The sequence below is a fragment of the Aptenodytes patagonicus genome, chromosome Z, assembly GCF_965638725.1.
Source record: "Aptenodytes patagonicus chromosome Z, bAptPat1.pri.cur, whole genome shotgun sequence".
Taxonomy (NCBI): Eukaryota; Metazoa; Chordata; class Aves; order Sphenisciformes; family Spheniscidae; genus Aptenodytes; species Aptenodytes patagonicus.
In genome coordinates, this window is record NC_134982.1 from 65,805,900 (window position 1) to 65,832,991 (window position 27,092).

The 27,092-nt window shown below is 37.4% G+C and overlaps 1 protein-coding gene across 3 annotated transcripts in view; it reads left to right on the forward strand.

The window, feature by feature from the left end:
* APC (APC regulator of Wnt signaling pathway) overlaps window positions 1-26,734 on the forward strand; it is a 104,438-nt gene extending 77,704 nt beyond the window's left edge. For 2 of the 3 annotated variants that reach the window (XM_076362494.1, XM_076362493.1), the window contains exons 9-16: window positions 3,061-3,183; window positions 5,718-6,096; window positions 7,293-7,388; window positions 8,237-8,376; window positions 9,836-9,913; window positions 12,524-12,640; window positions 13,326-13,540; window positions 13,963-26,734. In XM_076362494.1, coding sequence (XP_076218609.1) covers window positions 3,061-3,183; window positions 5,718-6,096; window positions 7,293-7,388; window positions 8,237-8,376; window positions 9,836-9,913; window positions 12,524-12,640; window positions 13,326-13,540; window positions 13,963-20,530 — 7,716 coding nt within the window. In that variant the 3' untranslated portion in view covers window positions 20,531-26,734. The remainder of the gene's footprint in view (window positions 1-3,060; window positions 3,184-5,717; window positions 6,097-7,292; window positions 7,389-8,236; window positions 8,377-9,835; window positions 9,914-12,523; window positions 12,641-13,325; window positions 13,541-13,962) is intronic. The other variant, XM_076362495.1, reaches the window with a different exon arrangement.
* Window positions 26,735-27,092: the final 358 nt, after the last annotated feature.

Sequence of the window (27,092 nt, forward strand, 5' to 3'; positions counted from 1 at the left end):
CAGCTGAGACGTTCCCACTAGTAATTTGGGTTCTTAAAACTTCACACTACAAATTTAATAGCTGAATTCATATGCAAAATATTTTTGCTACTCCAGGGAAGTAGAATTATTTCAATCCTTCTGAAAGTGTCTTGTACAAGAAGATTTATCAGGAAGAATTGTGGTTTGGCTAGAATAATTTCACTTGATTAAACATTAAGCACAGCCCATAATTTTGCTTTTGAAATATGTTTGATCACCATTTGGAATTAAGTTCTATCAGCCATATCTGAGCAATTGCTTGAGGCTCTGACTCTAATTCTTATGACAGCTTTATTGTTTGGGAAAAAAATAGTTCAGTGCTGCTTTGGGGCTGAAAGTATAATGTATTTAAATAGTTGATGCATTGTGGCTGTATCATCCATCTTCAGTGTATGAATCAGGAGTTAATCTGGACAACAGATACTTTACAGGGAAGGAAGGAAGAAGGGATTGTCAGGTCTTGGCAGACTTATGCAAGTGAGAGATTCATTCATATTTCATTTGAGGTCTTATGTTGAGGATTTGTGCAATTTTGAACTTCGCCTCATAAAAATGTGTAAAACGTGCATATTCCTTCCTCCTGGAGGTGGATAGATCCAGGGCATTGAATCTGTGTTAAAAGAGACATCTGGGGATTATTTACTTTCAGTGCAAGTCCAGACAGAGGAGGTTAATGGATTGGGCATAACATTATTTCTGATAAACCAGCTCGATATACTTTGAGCAATCACTATCCAATTGAGTGCAAAAAAAAGTTTAAACCAAATCATTTGGTTCTAATTCGTTTTGTAGTCATATAATCAGTGTTAATTGAAACACTGCCAGTTGAATCCAGGATTTTTCAGGATTCAGTTACGTCCTTTTCTGCACCATCTTTCAGCTGTTTTCTCTTTTCCATTACACTTGCTATCCTGCTGCTGAAGTAAAATTTTTTTCATACCTTTGTTTTGCAAGTTTTATAAAGGCATTCAATGAGATTGTCTATTTTGTTCAAAAAATGTGCCACAAAATAGGGAAAATTGCCTAATTAACAGAGTTAATAGCAAGCATAGTAAAACAATGAGTGAAAGACAGTAAAGTATAAAAGGAAAAAACACGATGAAGTAGACAGAAGATTTTGAAAGAGAAGGTTCTACACAAGAAGGGTGCACATAACATCTCCTTGTCATTTCCCATTTTCTCAGATGAACAGCTGCACACCTTACACTAGTTGTTTCAGATCAGTCTCTAGGAGCCAGTAAGAAATGTAGTTACACTTCATTTGGGCATCCTGGCATTCTCCAAGTAGCAAGGCCACATGATGGCTTTGAAGGAAATAGTTCTCTGAATCAAAGTTGATACAATTTTGGGGAAACAATAGGAAAATTATGCTATTTCTGTCTACACCATGGTGAATTTTAATAGGTAGTGCTCCAAACTTATGTCTTTTTTACCTTCTTGGATAAAACTATCATACTGAACCTAGTGATGGAGAATTCTGGCATGTACATTATGTTGAGCCTGTAATCCTCTGAATGTACTTTGAAGTCAAGATGATATGAAGGGATTGCTCAGTGTAAAAATCTCGGAATTCATTCCCATATTCCTAGCACTTCAGATTATTTAAGTGAATAATTGAGAAATTACAATACAATTTTCATTCTAAGCTTTAAGGTTTTGAATTTTTCCTATACTCAACAGAGAAAATAAGGGCTTGTTTACACAGGAAATATATATTAGAATAAATTGTGTGAATTTCAATCATTCTAGTCATAGTCTTTTAGCACAATACTTATTCTGGAGCATGCATGAAATGTTCTGGATTCAAATGGGAGAGTGTAATGAGTATAATAATGTGTGTTGAAATATTCCAGTATAACTAGAATTTTTTTCTGTCTAGACAAACACTACATGAATTTATTCCTACCTTTTACTAATAGTCACTTTCAACTTCAAATTTAAGATGTTCAACTGTATGAACAGCAAATACTTGGAGAGGAATATTCTTCTTTCTTTATGGTGCACCTAGAAAAAAACATAGAAATTATCTGAAAGTGTCTTTCGTACAGTTTTGTTCAGTGTGTTATATATTTTTATTGAAAAAAACTGATACTCCTTGATCCGGATAGCTTGAAAATGTTGTTTTGCAAATCAAGCTAGTAATTTCATGAACAGATTTTAGCTTTTGTAGAGGATCAACAAAAGACTAGTGACTACCTCGGTAAAACAGTGTTCTGCTACTGAAGGTGTTCACCCTTCAAATGTATTTTTAAGTTCCCCAAAGTGAACAGGAAGGGAGTGACATAGTAAGGGAAACTTCACAGATAGGAAGCAGAGAAAAAGAAAGCAAGCAACAACAAAGGAGGAAAAAGGCAAAGAGGGTCAGTGGGTGAAAGATGGTAAAAAAAAGGAAAAACGTAAATGCACAAAATGGATTAAAAGAGGGCAAAGATGCTAATAACTGGGTCTTGCTACTACAGGTAGGAGCATGCTATTTACAATAATTTCTAGGAAAATTACAAAAAATAGTGTCAGCATTATTTTATAGCTTTTCATTAAAAAATGAAATAGATTCATCCACTCATAATTTGCTTTTGATACGGACAAATTCAAGTAGGGTTACTCCTTGTCCAGATGAATCTCTTTTTACTTGTCAGTTCTTGCATACCTGGTTGTGTTCTGAAGAAGTACAGACTTACTCCTATGCACTACATAATCTGACATAAAAGTTGAGGCTGTTTTTTCCTCTCTAAAAATTGTAATTTGGTTTGTTGCAAAGTCCACTTCTCCTCCTTCTTGGTGAAAACAGTGATTATAAAATAATTCCATTGAAAATACAACTCTATTGAGACTTAACTTCAGGAAAAATGGTTAATAAAACCCAGTTTAACCGTGACCTCTAAGTTGTGTCAGGGCAGAGAGGACCTAACTTAACAAAAGTAAGTTGACAGTTCATTATTATCGGTACGATTTCATGATCCAGTGATGAAACTGAATTAGGCAATAGCTGTTTTTTCACTCAGACTTTGTTTTATACTGAATTGTTGTTTAAATTTGTAGGGTTCTGCTGCTCGAATGGACCATGAGACAGCCAGTGTTATGAGCTCTAGTAATAACTATTCTGTTCCTCGCAGACTGACAAGTCATCTGGGTACCAAGGTAACCGAAGATTACAAACCACAGGTCGCTAATGCTACATTTTTACTAATACAATAACCTCATTGTTTCTGCCAATAGTACTAATATTAGCTGAACGATATATCCACACATAGTGATTTTATGGAGTTAAAATTTTAGAATATTTTTTCAACTTCTAAAATATAAGCAGAGAAGTCCTTTTTTTTACTTGTTGATGATCAGTTAAGAGTTGTTACAGTAACGAAAAAATGATTGCTAGAAATTACTAGAATATCTAAAAAGCTTGTGATGTTGATTTATAATCCATGCTGAAAACTGACCCTTTTAAGAGCGGTTCTTCGAATACTTTTCAAGAGTCCAAAGCCACAAAACAGATGCAATTGCTAAGAAATGAAACAGACAAAAAAAAAAAAAAAAAAAAAGTGTAAGCCCTTGTAAAATTGTGTAAGCCCTTCACGGTGATAAATGTCTGTTCACAAAAGACTGTGCTCAAAGTATATGTGCAGCATGGAAAGAGAGGGGAAGAAAAGGGCAAACCTGTAACACAAAATGGAGTTAATGAACCACTGGAGTTTATACTGCCTCTGGAATCGGCAGCAGTATGGATACTATTGGTGGTGTGCTGAGCGCAGCCTTCTGGGAAGCAGGGTCTATTAGCTTGACTTAGTATTAATTACTTTGGGCCTTAAAACAGCGTTACAATGTACAGTTCCCAAAAGCTGGAGACAACAGGAGAGCCCCTGAAGGCAGGGACAGGGACTGAGTCTGGAAGGATACAGGCAAAGAAATAGGTTGAACTGAGTGTGCTGTGGAGTAGGAAAAGCTTAACATTAGTGCATGAGAAGAAGGGAAAGTGGTGGAGAGTCTAAGTAGAGGAATGCGTTTATAGATGCAGAAGGACATGTGTCTGTGGGCAGTGTGTGTATCCAAAGAGAGACAGACAGACAAGTATTTTTTTAGTTTTTCCTATACTATATTTGCCACAACCTGGAGGCTGGATTTTCGTGGCTTCTTCAGCTTTGTTCTCTGACAAAAACTTTACCTTCCAAATCTAAACGACACTGGATTAAAGCTGCCACTTGAAATATCTGTCAAGAGGCATGCATAGAGCAGATTAAATTCACTCTCCTTTAAGAATCCCAGTGGTTTGTTTTAACGCTATATTTGATTTTTCCCAGACCAAGAAGACAGGATCTCCAAACTGGGATGCTAGGCTGTCATAAAATTGGCTCCAAGACTATTTCAGTGGATTTTGCATGTGATCATACAGTTTCACAGATTCTAAGATTTCTATTGCTTCAGCAATCCTATAGTATTTAGAGAAGTACATGTTAACAGACTTCCTGCTTAGTCTACCCACTGCTATCCAATTTTTTTATAACTTGGTATTAGTACTCATCTTCAGGCACATTATAATTGCTTCTGAAGAAGCCAAATAAAATCATTCGTTGGTCTGGTAACCAATGCAAGTATCTAGTTCTTAGTAGAAAACTTTGTCTAACAGTCCAAAGTCTCATTTCTTCCTTAATTGGTATATTCTAGAGAAACACACACACTGCTACTTTACAGTTCGCTTTGATAGTTTCTTTGTGTTGTGCTTTGATTTTGAATGTTCCTGTTTATCTTGGCTTTAGGAGTTTGGAGTTTCTAGATAGTATCTAAAATCATCCTCTACGTCCTGTTATTCTACTTGAAGAACCAAATGCATTTCTTGATCTAAATCTATTACTGAAGAAAACAGAATGGGAAAGACAAACCAAATAGTGCGTTGACCACTGTATTGCACGACAGCCAAGGGAATCCCTCAAAAATTGCTACTTTTTTATGAGAAATTTGGTTACTCCAAGTTAAATTTATAATGCTGGGTTTTCATGGCTTGATTTAATTTGACAAATGCTCAATATTTTATATATATTAAATGAGCATTTGTTTGCTTTACTGGTTTTATCCCTGTAAACTTGAAAAAGTGTTAATTCTTCAGTTTCGCATTTGCTGTAAATAACCTGCTCCATATGCAAGCCAGTCATCATAACAAAAAATGATTAATTTGAAATAGTTTTAAAGGAAACTTAAATACATGGATGTAAGATTCTTTTTAGCACAATGTAAATTAAAAATTCATGTAATCATTCTTTGTCTAGAATAATTGTATTTAATGCCATATAACAAATAGTTTTTCACTGAAGGGCATCTTTACATGAAAGTGTGATTCATACAGAGCATTTTTTTTGAGACAGAATTAATTTTAAATAGATTTTCGATTTCTCAAACACTTTCATTAGTATGTTTATTTAACCTTTTTGTACAATGGAAATTTAGACATATTTGCCATTGGTCTTGTAGATTAATACAGTTACATACAGCTACCACCCACTTCTTCTAGCCATTTAACCACTAAGTGAAATTTGTTAAGATTATGAATGCTGAAGTAGTAATAGTACTTAATTATTTCCAAATAGCACAACTTTTTGCGCTATTAAATAAGGATTTTTTGCTCATGTGTACCATTCAAATTTCATTTTAATTTAATTTAATATGTATTTTTTAAATGTAACTTTTTAAAATCATTTGACCTGCAGGTGGAAATGGTGTATTCATTATTATCAATGCTTGGTACTCATGATAAAGATGACATGTCAAGAACATTGCTAGCAATGTCTAGCTCCCAAGACAGCTGCATAGCCATGCGTCAGTCTGGATGTCTTCCTCTCCTCATCCAGCTTTTACATGGCAACGATAAAGACTCTGTCTTGTTAGGAAACTCTCGTGGTAGTAAAGAGGCCCGTGCCAGAGCCAGCGCAGCACTGCATAACATCATTCACTCCCAGCCTGATGATAAGCGAGGCAGACGGGAAATCCGCGTGCTCCATCTTTTGGAGCAGATCCGTGCTTACTGTGAAACGTGTTGGGAATGGCAGGAAGCACATGAACAAGGCATGGACCAAGACAAAAACCCAAGTAGGTTCTGCAAGCCATATAAAAGTGTTTCAAGGATATATTGAAAACAGTGAATTTACAGCGAATACAATTTTAATCTGAATTCTCATTGAATGTATGTAAGTTTTATTATATGTATGTGTGTGTGCATGTGTGTATATATTTTTTTTTTAAGTTGAGGTAGTGTTAGGAAATAGTATCTATTACAGATATGATACCCCATTTATAAACTTGTTATTTAAATCACAGACATTGGTGTGCTTTCCAGATAATAATTCTAGTGTTTTATATTTATAATCTGTAAATTAATATTGAGTATGTACTCATTCTATTTTACATTTTAATGGATAAAGAAACATACCTAAATAAATAATCCCAAATTGCTTTTCATGCAGATGTATCCAGGAGATAGCACATTTCTTTTAGGAGAGGGACAGAAAGAACACATTTTTTAATCTCAATCTATTCAATATAATATGAACCATTATTTATAACGTTAGGTGTAAGAAATATTTCAGTATTGAAATAAGAGAGAAGTGACAGTGTAAGTGAATAGGAGTTTTCTCAGGGAACAGATAGGAAAAATATTTAACCTTCTGGATTGCTTAGCTGCTTTTCTGAATTGAGGCTATTTTCTAAATACAGGCTGTAGGTGACAGAAGTACTACTGAAATCAGTGAGCTGTGTCATGGGTGTTGGAGTTTACCACAAGAACCATTTAGCAGGAGTGGGGCTCTGAACAAGATGCACCAATGCCATTTGTGCATTAGCCAGAATCTAGCTCACAAAATTATGAATTTAAAAACTTCTTGGTTATGAAACAAAGGGTTTAATTAACCATTCATAAGGACAAAGCAACCAAAGAAGCAGCTTCACGTTAGGTGGTGTATTATTTAATGCCACCAGAATATCAAACCTTATTGATTTGACTAAGATTATTAATTTTTTAAAAGTAATAAGGTAATTTTTTTGTTATTTCTTACTTAATACATATATTCAGGATTCTCTCTAATTTCTTTTTCAGCATCAGATATATTTCTAGTACACACATTTGTTAGTAAGAGTCTAACTAACTGTCTGTCTGTGGGTTACTGGGAAGATACAAACCCTGAACAACACTGCAATTGACTTATCTTAAGATTAGATTTGCTTTGGATAACTTATGATCTAGACAAAATTACCTAGGAAATACTAATTGTTACCTATTTCTGGATCAGTGCCTGCTCCAGTGGATCATCAAATCTGTCCCGCAGTGTGTGTTTTGATGAAACTTTCATTTGATGAAGAACACAGGCATGCGATGAATGAGCTTGGTAAGACCAAATGTATTTCTCTGACTTCCTTTGAGAAGCTTGCTGGAAACGCTGACGTTCCTTGAGTACCTCACTGGATATATGGCTTTTTTTACTACTAGTTTAAACAGATCATCAGTTCATTTGTGTCAGTTGTTGCCCTCTAAGTGATGAATGCAGTTTAAATTAACCAGACCATTTCCCAGTGGATAAATTATGTCAGTTACTCTCTTTTCTGGCATGAATTGTGAATTTTGGAAGAGTATTATTATTATGGAAATATTTGCAATTTTAGAAGTATTGGACTTACAATGGAGACTGCTTTCCAGGGCGGAAGGTTTTTTGTTGGTGTTCTGTTTTGTTTTGTCATGAGTTGGTTCCTGTTTAACAGCCTGAATTTTTTAGTCCGTGCTCAGTAAATTCTGTGCATGCAATTTTCCTTAATTTGCCACTTTTCATTATCAATGAAAATATTCTATGTATTTTTCTCATAAAATAACATTCAGTGATAATAATTAAATAAGTAATTTTCAGATTTACTAACTAGCCTTCTATGTAACTGGTGCGAGTTCATCGGTCAAACATGATTTTGGCTGGGTGGAATTAAAAGATGAGTGTGCTTCTTACTTCCTCGTAATTCCTCCTGTTCCCATTTTCCCCTGAGACCTCAATGTCATGGTATCATACCTTTCAGCTGCTACTAAGCACAGGATTCAACCGTTTATTTACCTTTCTGAGCCTTCTGGTTTTCAGATGTTTGAGATTTGTTCCATACATATAAATGCAATTTGCTTCTTGGTATATATGTACTGTACTCATGATACTAGAGTACAGATAATATTTATTTTCTTATTTGTTTGTTTTTAAAGGAGGTTTGCAGGCCATTGCTGAACTGTTGCAAGTGGATTGTGAAATGTATGGACTTACAAATGATCACTATAGTGTTACCTTAAGGAGGTATGCTGGAATGGCTCTGACAAACTTGACTTTTGGAGATGTGGCAAACAAGGTAAGAGTAGAATTTTAAACGTGCAGTAATTTCAGTTCATAGCTATGTTTGGATTGTAGTTCTCAAGACAGGTGATGAAAATCTCCAGGATAGGATATTGAGTTTGAGCTCAAGACGGAAGTTCAAAACACCTCTGTCATTCCATTATGTTCTGACTGAGAGCACCAAAAACTGAATGTTGTATCATGCAAGTATAGTATAAACTCTCATATTAAATTAAATCACTTTTAATTTGTCACCAAAAGTGAGGTTTTTATCTACTGGCTTAATTTTTTTATAAGCCTTAGATTAGTATAGCACATAATGATTATGGACCAATGATGACAGTTAGTGACTGATTTTTCTGAGGATGTCAAACTAAAGCTGCTAATAGAGTCAAATTTTGTAAAGTTGTCAGTTATTTAACAATACTATTACTGTCTGATGAAATTTTGCAAACCTCTTGAGGCTGGAGCTTGCTTTTAAATATTTGGAGCACATCTGGCTCATAATGGGCACTACTTCATATTATTATAAGAGAAAATAGGTTCCCTAATTTCTGACAAGGACCTTGCTTTCAAAAGATAGAAAGTTTCAATAATTTCTTGCCCCAGAGTTTGCCAAGCTATGGATCTTAAAATAACTTCATACTGAGAAGACTCTTATCTTTCTACTCTAGAGGAAGACATTTCAGGAGTGAATGGAAATAACAGGCTTCATATAACTCGCTTTTTGTTCCAAGTTTTAGACAAGAGTAAAGCATAAATCCTTGCTGCAAATGAACTGCTTCACAAAATACTGGCTCTCTACATCATCCAGTCAGTAACTGCTACAGGCTGCAGTTACAGGGATTATAGCATAAACTGAACTACTCAGAGACGTAAATGTAAAATGCTGTCCAGCTGATGAGTAGCACAGTTTTAACACATACTTTGGTTTTGAATAATTTTTAATTGTGCTTTGTCACAATTTCCAACGTAAGCCTTACAGTTTTTCAATTGCTATTGTATTCTTAAAAAGTTGTTCTTCAAATGTCAGAAATGTTGTTATATTTGTGCCAGTTTTAAATATTCGTATTATTTTTCATACTATGTTTATTTGAAAGAAAAATATATGATCGTGAGACTCAATAGACAGTAGGTAACAACATGTTGCAAGCTCACAGGTGATTTTTATCTGGTGCATCATAAAGAAGGCTTCTAAGGTAATAAAGTTCCAGATCAAGTCCTAGACCTGTTGTAAAAAATACAAAATTTAGCATAATTTTGCCACTTAGGTATTCTCCAGAATAGAAACTGATAGTTACGCTTAACTTTTTAGTAATGGTAAACCAAATATTTATTGTTGGCAACATACTTTCCTAAGCTTTTATTGAACTTCAGATATCATTAGCTTAAAATATCAAAACATTGTGCAGAAGCAAGCCACCTAACCTGTCATTTAATACTATTCACTTTCTTTTTTTTCTGATTCCTAACAGGCTACATTATGTTCTATGAAGGGCTGCATGAGAGCTCTTGTAGCCCAACTGAAGTCTGAAAGTGAAGACTTACAGCAGGTAACGTCCTTTTGAGATGAAATATTTCTTTAGCTTGGACATTTCCATCACTTTGCATCTCATGAAGTTCCTTGCGTTGTATTAAAATACTGTATTTCTGTTCTCCTTTCCTAATGTTTACCTTCCTTCTACTCATTCGGCCTTGCCACCAGTTATTTTTATACTTGAATTCTGTCATCTTCATGAAGTTTCTAGTGTGCTGTCCATAGCCAGCCTTCTCTTTTTCAATTAGGCTCTCTCTTTGAAATATGCTTCCTTCATCCCAGCCTGATTTTTTTTTTTTTTGTAATTGTTGTTCTTATGTTTCTTGTCTGCCTTAACTTTGATACAAAGTTTGTACCTGTACTCATTCCACAAATTATGAAGTACAACTTTCTTCCTGTAAAAATGCTTAACTGTGGGTCATATTCTGGTTTTTTTACCAAAGCACATATAACACATGGGCTATAAAACTCACTTTTATGACCCTGACCTGTTAGTGGAAGTCCAGTTTTAAAGATAAGTTTGAGCGATCTTAGATTCACTAATTCAGTTTACTAGTGATGGTGCTAATGGACTGGGATTACCAGCAGGGTTAATACAGTATTGCAGCTCCTCCTACAGTTGCAGCGAAGTAAGTAATAAGGGAATAATAGTGGAGGAAGCTGTAGTTCAAGAGAATCTGCATTTGACTTGACAAGTCATACATAACTACTCATGACACCAGCACCTCCCAAAGAAGCTTTCTAAGTATGAGCAAAGTGTTCGGTGTGACACTTGAGTGTCTCTTGCAGTGGCTCCTGCTGTGTAAAGAAAACAGCCTGGAAATAGTCTTTAGGAAGTGCATAGAGTGATCCTGAGAGTTGAGAGCGCAGAACCGTTCTTCATTGGTATGGAACTTGTTTAAAATTATTAAATATTAAATTATAATCCATTTTAATGAATATACACTGTAAACAAACTGGAACTGCTTTTGGAAGGGAAAACCCTGTTTTCCTTGCAGTTTGAGTGAATCATCAGGTAAAAGAAAAATTTTAAGTAAAATTGACTTTATCTCTTAAAACACTGTTCACAAAAAATTTTCTCCGCTAGAGGAGCTAGCTAGTTACAATTGAGAAAATAATTAGAATTACAGTAGAGGTTATTGGGTAAACTCTCTGATTTGGTATTAAGGCAGATACTACGTATATTTAGTATTCTTGAAAAGGAAGTCACAGACACATGGGCCCTCTGACCCGTGGTGTGTCTCCAGCCACTGTCATGTAGTCCCCCATACACACACATGCACACAGAGCAGGAAGTCCCTCACTCAGGAGAAGTTAGAAATGGGATTTAATAAGAATATGGGACAGACTGTGCTCATCAGGCAAAGGGCATGGCCAGACAAGCATATCAGCCAGCCAACTGTTTAGATGCAACTGTGCCTTTCTGTCCCCTTATCCCTGTGTTTTCCCATGCTTGTACCTCCCTGAATCACCTAGATCCATCCTTTTTCCTGCCTTTGGAACCTTTGGGTCCTCCCATCCCATAATAAGTCTTCTACAGTCCCAGAATGCTCTTTCCCTCGATCCCATAAAGTATCCCACATCCCTAGGCCAGGACTTCTGGACTGACCTGCCTCAGTCCAAAAGGTGCAGAGAGCTGCTCCCATTGACTTCCCTGAACGGGTGTCACACCTGGGCCGTGGGGCTGCGGGTCCCCTGGGAGAGCCCTGGAGGAGCCCGGACAGGGTGCCCCCTCCTCTGAGCCCTTAGTTTGGGTTGCCGTCTGCCTTTGGGCCCTGCGCTCCTCTGGCGTGTTGAGATGGACCTCTGATGGGCTGATGGCTCCTGTGGTGGGCCTGGGAGCAGCCAGGGCAGGGTATTACAGAGGCATCTGCCACTGCCTCCCTGTGCTCCCTTGTGGGTGTGAGCAGGGGAGCATTCATCACATAATCTAACAAGCTTATGCACTTCTGTGACAATGAGAACATCCATAGGGAAAAGTTTTCTATCAAATATATTTCATGAGGGATATACCTGCTTACTGCAGCCCATAAATGGATGGAGTTTAACATGTAGTGACTGTCCACTATAGTGACAGTCTATCTCTGTCTAGCTGCTGCCAAGGACATAGGCTGAATGGCTACTCATCTTCTATAGATAACTCTTCTGATTGCAAAAGAGACAGTGTATTTTTAAAAGACTTTAAAGAGCTTTATAAACATTAATCAAAGTAATCATACTGTCTGAGAGACAGGCAAGTGTTACTGTTCTATTTTACGAGCAGAACAGGGGAGAAAAAGATGATATAAATCTCTCCTGAGATTATGTAAGTTTAGTTCACAAATGTGAATTTTTGGACCAATTTTTCAACCAGTGTGGAAAGCAAGGAACCTGATTTCAGATCTTTGTTTTAGGTACACACACACACACAAAAGCCATACCTTTGATGAAACTTCATACTGAAATGTTAGAATAGTCTAGCAGGCAACACAACAAAAAGCAGATTTTAGCAAAGGGCTGGTTCAGTAGCTGAACATGACTGCTGTTAATTAATCCATAGCATTCCAGAAATCCAGGAGGAAAGTCTGATAACCTGCTAAAGAAGTAGCTATATTGAGATACATTATTTTTCTTTCATGTTTTGCAGGTCATTGCAAGTGTGTTGAGGAACTTGTCCTGGCGAGCTGATGTAAACAGTAAAAAGACTCTGAGAGAAGTTGGAAGTGTGAAAGCATTGATGGAATGTGCTTTAGAAGTTAAGAAGGTATCCTGTATAAATGATTGAGATAAATTTTGGAGAGACTGCATTTATTTTACACAAAACACAAATATTGTTGTCCTTTTTGATAAAAGCAGTTGGTCAGATATTTGGGGTGTTCTAGGTACCTTGCTTTGAAGAAGAGAGTTGCTTTGAGTTAACGTGGCAGCAGACCACAATGTAGTAATGACAGCTCAAAACTGCTAGTATTTCTGTAATTTTATTTATGAGGGTTGACAGCTTTTGCTCTTCAGTTTCATGAGCTGTGCTGTTGCAATAGCCTTCTTTATAATTTTGCAATTTAATAAAACCTCTTTCGAGTTAATGAATAGATAACTACCACTTCTGTAGTTTTCTAGATATATTTTTGGTATCCAGACAGGATTCTATTCCATCCCAGATTCCCCTGCCAGTTAGTCTTCAAGCCATTTTTACTATTATGGCAGCTAACAAGTATTGTGGCACATATTTCTGAAAACTTTGGGGCAAGCGATACCAAATCCATAGCTGAAGGAAGGAGAAAAGTGAACAAAAGTATTTACGTGAGCACTGCGGCCTGCATCTAGCTTACCAGCCCAGAAAGCAGAAATTGGAACATACGTAACTCCTTGAAGCTAACTTACATATTTCTGAGAACTTGTGATCGATAGTTGAAAACTTCTCTAATTCTGTCATTTTGTTATTTTCCCAGGAATCCACCCTAAAAAGTGTTCTGAGTGCCTTATGGAATTTGTCAGCACACTGTACTGAGAACAAAGCTGATATATGTGCTGTTGATGGTGCTCTTGCATTTCTAGTTGGCACACTGACATACCGGAGCCAAACAAACACTTTAGCCATCATAGAAAGTGGAGGAGGAATATTAAGAAATGTTTCTAGCTTAATTGCTACTAATGAGGACCATAGGTGGGTATACTTTTTCTGAAAATCTTTAGCAGTTCCACATGTATATTTAGTAGACAGCTTCTATGACTGAGTCTTAATATGAATGCATGTATTAAGTATAGTAATTAAGTACAGTTAATTTTTAATGCATTTGATAAGGCAAGTATTTCACTTACATAACAGGAATATGCAAACAGATTAATACCTGCTGCTTGCTGATGATGAACTGTACTGAGAGCTAACTATTCATATTTGTGATAGGATTTGATTAGCATTCAGATGAAAACTAGAGGAAGTAGGAGATAAATTTGCACTGGTGAATTCATGGTTATCCTTTCTAAGGGCAAAACTTGCCTCTAGCATAATAGGTTTTTGTTTTGCTTTGTCTCTTATCCTTTTGAAATGCCACTTACGGATGTTTGTTTTCAATTACTCAACACCAGGCAAATCTTGCGAGAGAACAGCTGCTTACAAACTTTATTACAACACTTGAAGTCACACAGTTTGACAATAGTCAGTAATGCATGTGGGACCCTGTGGAATCTTTCTGCACGAAATGCGAAGGATCAGGAGGCGCTGTGGGACATGGGAGCAGTCAGCATGCTGAAAAATCTCATTCACTCAAAACACAAAATGATAGCCATGGGTAGTGCTGCGGCTCTAAGAAACCTCATGGCAAACAGGCCAGCAAAATATAAGGATGCCAACATTATGTCTCCAGGATCAAGCTTACCATCTCTTCATGTCAGAAAACAAAAGGCACTGGAAGCGGAATTAGATGCTCAGCATTTATCAGAGACTTTTGACAACATTGATAATTTAAGCCCAAAAGCATCTCACCGTAATAAGCAGAGACATAAGCAAAATATGTACAGTGAGTATGTCTTGGACTCCAGTCGGCATGATGATGGTATATGCCGATCAGAGAGTTTTAATGCTGGTAATATGACTGTACTTTCGCCATATTTAAATACTACAGTATTGCCTGGCTCCTCCTCTTCCAGTAGAGGAAACATAGAGAATTCTCGATCTGAGAAAGACAGAAGTCTTGATAGGGATCGAGCAGTAGGTTTAAATACCTACCATCCAGCTGCAGAGAATACTGGGAACTCCTCTAAGAGAATAGGAATGCAGATTTCTACTGCTGCAGCTCAGATTGCCAAAGTTATGGAAGAAGTAACAAGCATGCATATTCCACAAGAAGACAGAAGTTCTGGTTCCACTTCTGAAATGCACTGTTTGACAGAAGACAGAAATGCCCCGAGGAGATCAGCCACTGCCCATACTCACTCAAATACATACTTCCCTAAATCTGAGAATTCAAACAGGACATGTCCTGTGCCTTACACAAAAATGGAATACAAGAGAGCTTCAAATGATAGTTTAAATAGCGTCAGCAGCAGTGATGGCTATGGTAAAAGAGGCCAAATGAAACCTTCCATTGAATCTTACTCCGAAGATGATGAAAGTAAATTTTGTAGTTATGGTCAATATCCAGCCGACTTGGCACATAAGATTCATAGTGCAAATCATATGGATGACAATGATGGAGAGCTCGACACTCCTATTAATTACAGTCTTAAATACTCAGATGAACAGTTAAATTCTGGAAGGCAAAGTCCCTCTCAGAATGAAAGATGGGCAAGGCCTAAGCATATAATAGATGATGAAATTAAACAAAATGAACAAAGGCAGTCAAGGAGCCAAAATGCAACCTACCCTGTGTACACTGAAAGTGGAGATGATAAACACATGAAATATCAGTCACCTTTTGGACAGCAAGAGTGCGTTTCTTCCTTTAGATCAAGAGGATCCAGTGGTTCAGATCAGAACAGAGTAGGCTCAACTCTTGGAATTAATCAGAAGGTAAACCAGTCCTTGTGCCAGGTTGATGATTATGATGATGATAAGCCAACCAACTATAGTGAACGTTACTCTGAGGAGGAACAACATGAAGAGGAAGACAGACCAACTAATTATAGCATAAAGTACAATGAAGAGGAACATCATGTCGATCAGCCTATTGATTATAGTTTAAAATACTCAACAGAAGTTCCTCCTCCTTCTCAGAAGCCATCTTTTACTTTTTCAAAGACTTCTTCAGTGCAAAGCACTAAAACTGACCATATTTCCTCAAGCAGTGGGAACACATCAGCCCCCTCAGCTGGTTCAAAGCGACAGAATCAGCTTCACCCAAATTCTGCACAGAGCAGAGGTGGTCATGCGCAAAAGACTGCCTCCTGTAAAACTCCCTCTATTAATCAGGAAACTATACAAACTTACTGTGTGGAAGATACCCCAATATGTTTTTCAAGGTGTAGCTCTTTGTCATCTTTGTCATCAGCTGAAGATGAAATAGGACGTGATCAATCCACACGTGTGACAGATGCTAATAACACACTACAGATAGCAGAACTAAAGGAAAACAGTGGGGCTCTGTCTACAGAAGGTGCAGTAAGTGAAATCACATCAACATCACAACACATCAGAACTAAATCCAATAGACTTCAGACTTCTAGTTTGTCTCCTTCTGACTCCTCTAGACATAAAGCTGTTGAATTTTCTTCAGGTGCCAAATCTCCTTCAAAGAGTGGTGCACAGACTCCTAAAAGCCCACCAGAACATTATGTGCAGGAAACACCACTCATGTTCAGCAGATGTACTTCTGTAAGTTCCCTGGATAGTTTTGAAAGCCGTTCAATTGCTAGTTCAGTTCAAAGTGAGCCTTGCAGTGGAATGGTAAGTGGTATTATAAGTCCCAGTGACCTTCCAGACAGCCCGGGACAAACAATGCCTCCAAGCAGAAGTAAAACGCCACCCCCTGCTCAGGGGGTTCAAGTAAAAAGAGATGTAGCTAAAGGTAAAGTACCTAGTGCAGAAAAGAGAGAGCCTGGTCCTAGACAGGCAGCTGTAAATGCAGCTGTTCAAAGAGTTCAGGTACTGCCAGATGCTGATACACTATTACATTTTGCCACAGAAAGCACACCAGATGGGTTTTCTTGCTCTTCTAGCCTGAGTGCTCTGAGTCTTGATGAGCCGTTTATACAGAAAGATGTAGAGTTAAGAATAATGCCTCCGGTTCATGAAAATGAACATGGAAATGAAGCAGAACCTGAACAGTCAGATGATACAAAGGATAACCAAGAGAAGAAAGCGGAGAAGCCTACTGAGGCAGAAAAAGACATTCTGGATGATTCTGATGATGATGATATTGAAATACTGGAAGCATGTATTATTTCTGCAATGCCAACAAAGTCTTCACGTAAAGCTAAAAAGCCTTCTCAAGCATCTGCTCCAAAAATACCTCCTCCTGTAGCCAGAAAGCCCAGCCAGTTGCCAGTTTACAAACTTTTGCCTTCACAAAGCAGATTGCAATCCCAAAAGCATGTGAGTTTTACACCGGGAGACGATATGCCACGGGTATATTGTGTTGAGGGTACACCAATAAATTTTTCAACAGCTACATCTCTGAGTGATCTCACAATAGAATCGCCCCCGAGTGAGTTGGCCAATGTAGACGGTGTGGGTACAGGAGCAGAGTCAGGGGAATTTGAAAAGCGAGACACCATTCCAACAGAAGGTAGAAGTACTGATGACTCTCAGAGAGCAAAAAGCTCAACTGTGACTCCCCCAGGCCTGGATGATGACAAAACAGAAGAGGGTGATATTCTGGCTGAATGCATTAACTCAGCTATGCCAAAAGGAAAAAGTCACAAACCTTTCAGAGTGAAGAAGATAATGGATCAAATTCAACAAGCATCTTCATCTCTAAGTAATAAAAACCAACCAGAAGGTGAGAAAAAGAAGCCAACATCACCAGTAAAGCCTGTTCCCCAAAATAATGAATACAGAGCACGTATAAGAAAAACCACAGAGCCTAAAAGCAATATTCATAATGAAAGAAGCTATCCAGAGAACAGAGACGCAAAGAAACAGAATCTTAAAAATAATTCGAGAGATTTTAATGACAAATTGCCAAATAATGAAGAGCGTGTAAGAGGAAGCTTTGCATTTGATTCCCCTCATCATTACACACCTATTGAGGGAACTCCTTACTGTTTTTCACGGAATGATTCCCTAAGTTCTTTAGATTTTGATGATGATGATGTTGACCTTTCAAGGGAGAAGGCAGAATTAAGAAAAGGAAAAGAAGCAAAGGAAACAGAAACTAAAGACTGCACTAATCCAGAACAGTCTTCAAATCAGCAACCAAGTAACAGAACACAAGTTTGTCAAAAACACCCAGCAGGCAGAAGCCAGCCTAAACCTTTTTCTCAGTCAACTAAAGATATTCCAGACAGAGGAGCAGCTACAGATGAGAAAATGCAGAATTTTGCTATAGAAAACACACCTGTTTGTTTTTCTCGCAATTCATCTCTTAGTTCCCTCAGTGATATCGACCAAGAAAACAATAACAACAAAGAAGGGGAACCTGCAAAATGTACTGAGGCTCCTGATTCACAGATGGAACCAAACAGACCACAGACTTCTGGTTATGCACCTAAATCATTTCATGTTGAAGATACTCCTGTCTGTTTCTCTAGAAACAGCTCTCTCAGTTCTCTCAGTATTGACTCAGAAGATGATCTGTTGCAGGAATGCATTAGCTCTGCTATGCCTAAAAAGAAAAGACCCTCAAGAATAAAGAGTGAAAGTGAAAAAAATAATTCCAGAAATACAGGTGGTATATTGGCAGAAGATTTAACACTGGATTTGAGAGAGATACAGAGGCCGGATTCAGAACATGGTTTCTCACCTGATTCAGAGAACTTTGATTGGAAAGCTATACAAGAAGGTGCAAATTCTATAGTTAGTAGCTTGCATCAAGCTGCGGCTGCTGCATCACTGTCTAGACAAGCTTCATCAGACTCTGATTCTATCCTTTCATTAAAATCTGGTATTTCTCTAGGGTCACCATTTCATCTTACCCCAGACCAAGAAGAAAAACCTTTCACTAGTAATAAAGGTCCAAGAATTCTTAAGCCAGGAGAGAAGAGTACACTGGAGTCTAAAAAAGTAGAATCTGAAAGTAGGGGAATCAAAGGAGGGAAGAAAGTGTATAAAAGTGTAATTACAGGAAAAGCTCGCTCCAATTCAGAAGTTTCAAGCCAGCTGAAGCAACCACAACAGACAAGTGTGCCTTCAATTTCACGTGGTAGGACAATGATCCATATTCCAGGAGTTCGAAATAGTTCTTCAAGTACTAGTCCTGTTTCCAAAAAAGGTCCCCCACTCAAAAACACGAACTCCAAGAGTCCCAGTGAAGGCCAAAGTTTGACTAGTTCTCCAAGAGGAGTCAAGTCATCAGTGAAACCTGAGCCAGCTCCTGTAACTAGGCAACCATCAGGGTTGAACCAGAGTGGATCAAGTAAAGGACCTTCTAGATCAGGATCTAGAGACTCCACTCCTTCTAGACCTCAACAGCAGCCGTTAAGTAGGCCTCTGCAATCTCCTGGCCGAAACTCAATTTCCCCAGGAAGAAATGGTATAAGTCCTCCCAACAAACTGTCTCAGTTGCCAAGGACGTCATCTCCTAGCACAGCCTCAACTAAATCTTCAAGTTCAGGTAGAATGTCATATACATCACCAGGCAGGCAGATGAGCCAGCAAAACCTTACAAAGCAGACTGCCTTACCGAAGAGTACCAGTAGCATTCCACGAAGTGAGTCTGCTTCAAAAGGGTTAAACCAAGCTCTCAGCAGTGGTGGATCAAACAAGAAGACTGAACTATCCAGAATGTCATCCACAAAATCTAGCGGAAGTGAATCTGACAGATCCGAGAGACCTGTTCTTGTTCGTCAGTCAACTTTTATTAAAGAAGCTCCGAGCCCAACTCTAAGACGGAAATTAGAAGAGTCAGCTTCATTTGAATCTCTGTCTCCTTCCAGGCCGGATTCTCCCACAAGGTCCCAACTACAGACCCCAGTTTTAAGTCCATCTCTTCCTGATATGTCTTTATCTACTCATTCAACTGCCCAGACAAGTGGTTGGCGAAAATTACCCCCTAATCTGAGCCCTTCTGTAGAATATGATGGGAGACCAGCAAAACGTCATGATATAGCTCGTTCTCATTCCGAGAGTCCATCTAGATTGCCAATCAATAGATCAGGAACGTGGAAGCGTGAGCATAGTAAGCATTCCTCGTCACTTCCTCGTGTAAGCACTTGGCGAAGAACTGGAAGTTCCTCCTCAATTCTGTCAGCATCTTCAGAATCCAGTGAAAAGGCAAAAAGTGAAGATGAAAAGCAGCATGGAAGTTCTCTTTCTGGCCACAAGCAAAGTAAAGAAAGCCAAGCACCAGCAAAAGGTACTTGGAGAAAAATAAAAGAAAACGAAATTCCTCAGATAATGAATGATCCTCAGCATTCTTCCCCGGGTGCCACAAATGGCTCCGATTCCAAAACTCTCATCTATCAGATGGCACCGGCTGTCTCTAAGACAGAGGACGTGTGGGTGAGGATAGAGGACTGCCCAATTAACAATCCTCGATCTGGAAGGTCACCGACTGGAAATACTCCCCCTGTTATTGACAGTGTTTCAGAGAAAGGGGGTGTGAATGGTAAAGATTCTAAAGAGCTTCAAGAAAAACAAATCCCAGGGAATGGAGGTGTTCCTGTTCGTACCATTGGTTTAGAAAATCGTCTGAACTCTTTCTTTCAGATAGACAGTCCAGACAAGAAAGGCACTGAAACAAAGCCTCTGCAGAATAATTCTGTTCCTGCGCCAGAAAATAATGAAAGTACTCTAAGTGAGCGTACACCATTCAGTTCCAGTAGCTCAAGCAAACATAGCTCCCCCATTGGTGCTGTTGCAGCAAGAGTGACTCCTTTCAACTACAACCCAAGCCGCAGGAAGAGTAGTGTGGACAATAGTTCTGCTCGGCCATCGCAAATACCAACACCAGTAAATAACAGCACGAAGAAACGTGACTCCAAGTCTGAAAATCCAGACTCCAGTGGAACTCAGAGTCCTAAACGTCACTCTGGCTCTTACCTGGTAACTTCTGTTTAAGTGCAACAAAAAATAAATAAAACTGATGTATTATATACAGCAGCTATTTAGAAATTTTGTTTCAAATGAAACTTTAAAAGATTGGGGATTGATTTTTTTTGTTGTTGTTTTTATTTGTTGTAAATAGGTTTGATTCTTGTTAGAGGGTCCTTGTTCTGGAAGCCATATTTGATAGTATACTTCGTCTTCACTGGTAATATTTTGGAGGAATACCTGATTGACAGTTTGGAATAAAATTGCTAATGCAAGTATATTTGTACAGTACATTTAACAAGTATTTAATTAGCATCCCATCCCATAATCCTTTAAATATTGCTTGTCGTTGAAATCATGGAACATTGCAGATAGAGATGATACAGTCATATTGCTTTATCAATCATTTCTAGATTACAGACTGACTAACCTATATCAGGGAAGAATTGGTATTATTTATGCAAAAAAGTATACTCAGTTTTAGTATTTGTGAGTCCATCTAACCCAATAATTAATCATGTGGCTGTGAAATTCACAGTAATATGGTTTCTGCTGAACAAGCTTTCCCAGCCTGCTTTTCTGCATGAATGGAACTGATGGTTCATTTTCTGAAGTAATGATTAACATTTCTGTGGTCACATAATGTGCATAGATAGTTATGGTGTAACAATTTACACTTCCTTTGTGCTCTGCAAAAAGAAAAAAAAAAAGGAAAACTGTGTAACTGTACTGTAAAACCTTGAACAAAATTATTTTACCTGAATTAGATTTTATCTTAAAGTAGGTAGAATTTTTTTGCTATGCTGTAACTTGTTGTATATTCTGGTATTTGAGGTGAGATGGCTGCTCTTTTATTAATGAGACATGGGTGATGTCTCAACAGAGGCTAAAATGAACATTTCAGAATAAATTATTACTATATGTAAATTGTGTGTGTTACTTCTGCATTACATAAAAATACAGTATTTTATTTTGAGATGTCACCATATGATGTGTTGTATAATGCACTTACACTTAAGGCCTGATCCAGCAGAATCTTGCACCTCCAATCTTCCTTATCACTGACAAATGGCTGTTGTAGGATGCTTGTAATAGTCGCAGGATCATGCCCTAGGTCTTCTGTAATATATTTGTAATTGAGACGGTTTCACACATCTCAGGTGCATAACAAGGCTAAAGGCAGGGTATTTCCAGTAGCCAAGCAGTATAATTGTTTTCATGACTGCAAGCCTGAAACAATATTGTATGTATAAAAATGATATTTGTAAAACAAATGATTTTTTTAATTGGGGGAAATAATGTAGAATGTGAAATAGTGACTATAAGATGAAATTTTAATTCTATTTGAAATCTTCATGCATTTTTTTAATTTCTTTTTTAAAAAATACGAAGGGGAAAATATCGCAAGAATCCCATGGCAGCAAGAGTTTTGTTATAGTAGAAAAACAATTTTATACACAAACCAGGACATTTGCTGCCTCAAGCCTTTTTGATGCATATATGGTTTGTGCTAGAACAATGCCGAAAAGACAGATTTGTGCTTTAAAAATACAAATATAGTCTGAATTTAGATGAGAATTGGTTTAAAGTAGAAACATGAGAGAACAGAACATTAACCATTCTGTGCATGACTGAACAAACCATGAAACGGTCTGTCAGTTTTGTTGTATCTCAACTGGACTGTTCTAAAGTTAGGATTCTAAATAATTGATGTTCAGGATTCAAAATGCCCTGATTTCAGGAAGCCCTGAAATAGAGCAATTTACCTTTATAGTAGCTTTAACACAGTAGCAGAGTGCATTGCATCTGTGGCTTTTGTACATCTGTACATCTTTTGTACTTCATCTGATATTGAAATGAATCCATTTTTATCTTGTATTCACTATAAGACATGCACTGTTTATGAACAGAATTGAGATACTATCAGCAAACAGAAGTCAATTTAGGTAAAGTTTAAAGCCAATACCAAAAAATACCTGTTTGGCAGAAATGGTATCTTACTTGCTCTTTTGATCTTTGCTTACTGTCAGATTTGCTTAGAGATATGCCACGTTTCTATATCATCTGGTGAATCTGTTAACAAGCAGCGCTTCTCATGTTAGCATTTGAAATATTTTGCATATAGTATCTTCACAAAACTTTCAATATGAATATTAGTGTCCTTTTAAAGATGAGAGAGAGACAGAGATTACGTCATGTGTTCAAAGTCAGGACTTCCTATTGGAGTAGAATACAGAACTCCGTCCTTGAGTTTAAAATGCAAGACCACTTTTCTTATAAATCGTGATACTTTTTTTGTGTTGGGCTTTTAACTACTAATATGAAGATAATCCAGGATAGTTGTTTAACACTGACTTATATCTATGTCCTGTCAATTTAAGAATTTAAAGGTAAAGTCAATCTCAGCAAAAAAATTCTGATTTCAGTTTTATAACTGAGGGAATCAGAAGAAGATGAGGTGAAACAATAAATAATGGTATGCATGTCAAACACCAGAATGTCTTTGAAAATTGTAGTGGCTTCTTTAGATAGTCTTGGGGATACTTCATGATCATTATAATTGGGAAGTTTCTCTTAATATCTTCATAACTAGCCTATATTTGTAGCAAAGACAGATGAGAGAAACTTTCCAACTATAAGGGTAGTGATACACTAAAATATGCTTCCCATGGGAGTTGTTAAATTTCCATTATAGAAGTTTTAAGAAGAGGTTTATGAAGCATCTCATAGGGATGGACTATAGTATATTTCATATGGCCTGTGTGCAGAGGTGGGCTTAGGTGATCTTTTGAAATCCCTTCCAGATCTACATTTCTCTGATTCTTTATCTAAAATACTTAGTATCCACTAAGAGCCTTTTAGAATATTTAAGGACGTCCATGATGTTTGATTTATGTTAGTGATGAGGATACAAAGTTATATTCTAAGCTTAACTGTAAAAACAGATCCCAGAAATATAAAATCAAAAATGGAAAATGGCTGTAGTTAGTATATTTGGTCTTGGGTTTTGTTAATGATATCTAGTTTCATAATAGATTTGATTTATGCTGCTAAAGATTTACTCTTGTTCCTTGGTTTTATTTTTATGAAGTTGCCACAGCAGGTAAGAGGACGTTATTTATGTCAAGGCAAAACAAAGAAAAGCAAGGAGCTAAGAAAACCAAGACTCATTTTACTGTTCTTCTGGGATGCACTGCCTTTCTACAGATTTTGGTAGAACTTTTGTGGGTTGTGCTCAGACCTTTAGTTGTCCTTGAATTAGCTTACCATATCCAGAACATATCAAACTTGTACTTAAAAATCAGTTTAATAATGAAAATATACTCATAAAGCTCATTTCAGACTGACTTACAGCTTTGTCCTCTTGATGTGAAAAGCAGAAACATGACCTCCCCACAAATTCTGATTAGTTCACTTTTTAAAATGTACATTCATTTTGGTTTCTTCCAGTGTGCCACAGTTAAGGTTATTGCTCAATTTCTGTGAAATATCTTCTGACTAAATATTGCAAACTTTAAAGGGGAACTAATCTATTTCTATTTTTCATGTGCCGTTCTCTATCAGAATATTTTCCCCTGAAAGCTTAAAGCTAATTCTCAAAACTCTATCAGAGATGACAGCTTAAAAATGGAAAGCCTTGCCAGGATTTCCTGATGAGATTGGAATATTGTTTCAAGCAGGATTTGGCTGCATAACACAACTATAGTTTATGCTATAAACTTCAGTAAGCAACAGTATTCTTCAACATAGACTCGTATCTTTGATGGCTTTGGGAAGTTAGTTGCTGTGTCTTGGGTAAAGGGGGAGGGAAAGAAAAGGGACCATTCCAGAGACTCTCGGCCATATTGTCCCAGGGATGTACTTCCATATCTTCCCCAGTAAACTGCATAAGCTGCGCAGGAGAGAGAACATTTTGTCCACAAATTCATGAGGTTTTATTTTTAAAGTACACCAGTAGACCATGAAACTCCAAAACTTCTGTCTGATAATCTGACAGCTGAATTCTTTGGTGGTTGCTTTGGAGTACGTCCTAACCGTCCATCCCCCCATCCCCCTTAACAGAAGTTGCGATTACCAAGAAGATAACAGTGTATTAGCTTCTTCGTTCTTCTTAAGGATATAGATCCATATTATTTCTTGAATCAACAGCACGCATTGTTGAAAGAAGTGTTCTTCCCCCATCCGTGCTCCTGGCTGTGAATCCCGGCACTCATCTGACCCTTCAGTGGACCAGCTCACCTCTTACCTAGCAGAACTGATGGGGGGAGTAGGATTAGTGCTGCATTTAGTATGCTGAATTTGCTCAGTGCAGAGTTGGACAAGTGCTGCCTGAGCCAACAGAAAAAATAAACAGCTAGGGCTGGTAGAAAGAGGTTGGGATAGTTTCCTTTATGGGTGGTCAGTGGGACGGATCAAGCTGTTACAGGCAATTTTAAGCCAATATGCCAAGTTTCAGACCTGTTCTTCACCCTTTTTGAGACAGCAAAAGCAAATTAAAGTTGGGATGTTTTTTACTTTTAACTACTGTTCACTCAACTTCTGCCTAATGGCCCCTAGCACTTTGCATTTAAGTACATTATGTTCGGGTAAGTCCTTTATTGTGGAAGTTCTGGTAACTAACTTCAGAAGTATTACATCAGTCTACAGTTTGTGCTTGTGGAAAATAAGTATTTCTTCATCAAAAAGACCCGAAGAACAATTTTTTCTTACCATAAGTAAACTTCTATGTGACAATTTTTAAATTTGCAATATTAAATTCAATGCAGTAAATCCTTCCAGTAAAAAGATTTATTGCAACTAGTTGCTTTCTGGAAGAGGCTTGAAGAGGGAGAGAACACACCCCTTCCCTAACGAAGACAGTACTACTTGTAGGGATGATCTGGAAAATGTTTAGGTGGACTCTTACAAATTCTTCTATTCTCTTGTTACTAGATGCCTCCCAAACTGTCTTTTCTCATCTAACTTTCATTAAATAGTATGAACAGCCGTAAGAGTGTCACTAACAATCATGTGTAGGCTTCCACCTAAATGTAACTTCATGTATCTACTGTAATGCCTTTGCAAATTCTCACCCGTCGGACAGCTTTGTTCTTGATGAGATGTGTGATTTGGATGAAGCTGCGAATCAGAAGTGAAGTGTCAGTTAATATGAAGCATGACTTCCTCCACATGCTTAAAACTTCAAGGACCTTCTTAATACCGAATTACCCAAATGTATTCACGCTCTGGTTCCACAGTCATCTCCTTTGCACTTTTAAGTATGACCAGAAGAGATGCCCACGCTTTTTTATTTTCATTTCAAATCACATATAGAAGTATCATTCCTGCTTCATAGTCTCCTATATGCAGAATAACAGATTGTATCTGTAAATGTGTTTATAGAGAATGTTAATATAGTTAAGGTTGAGTTTTTAGTCAGAATGGTAAGTTAATTGGTTACGTGTTGTGTTTGGTTACCTGTTGGAAGCGCAAGGGAATTTGGTGTGGTGCTGAAGAGCTTAAGAGTTCACAACAGTAAATAATGTAGGTGTCAATGAATTTGTGATGCCAAGATGAACATAAAGTATGTATTTAATACATAGGTTTTCTGCTGTCAACTTTCAGTTTACCAGATGTGCTGTTTACTTACTCTAAGACTGGATAATGCCTCCCTAGCATAGTTTTGCAAATAACCTTCTGTAGGAAATTTCCACACAGTTACATGTTTATGTATTTATGAATTTCTGCCACTTCAAGATTTCAGGAAATTATTCTAATTTTGCTGTTTGTGAAAGCATCCTTTGCTTGACTGGCTGTGGAATTGCAATTAGGATATCAGGAAGATGTAGAGGGAGCTTGTTCACTCAGTAAAATGCACTCCTGTCCAGACCTCAAGTCATACATACAAACAGTATCTCGAATGCCCTACTTTTTGGTGGGATTTAATATGCATAAAGCTTGTGCTGGTTCTCTGCAAGTAATTAAATTGTCATCCTCTGAGATCAGATGCATTTTCCCACCTGTACATGTTGTTTCTCTTGAACAAACTCAGCCCACAATTATCTTTCCTTCAGTTTTGTTGTTTGCTTCTGCCTGAGATGCATTACTGTTTATATCCTAACTCTGTAATCAATTCTTTCTTCAACTATTCTAATGTATTTTGTTTCACAGTATACTAATTCTGAATTTAGTCTTGCTATGCATAATTTATTTATTACTTGCAGTGTTATATAAAATTTCCTCCTGATTGCACCTTGTCAGAGTGGAATTGTTTTCTTGGCTACTACTGAAAGTTAGGTGTCTGTTTGCTGTATTAGAAATACGATTTCGTTTTAAAAGGTAGTTGCTGTTAAGACACTTCAGCAACAATTCAGCATATCAGAACAAATGCTCTAAAAAACCATGCAGTTTTGTTTTGGTGGTAGTCATGTTTCAGATAAACAAGAATTGGAAAAAGGAAGCTCAGAGACATGCGGCTCACCAGTAGAGCGCTCTGTTCTCTTCCATGTTTCGTTTTAGAACAAACTGCACAAAACAAGATCTAGTTCCAATACAGTCTAATTCCATAATCTCCATTACTTACAAGAGGTTTGCAAGAAGGCTTATTTCA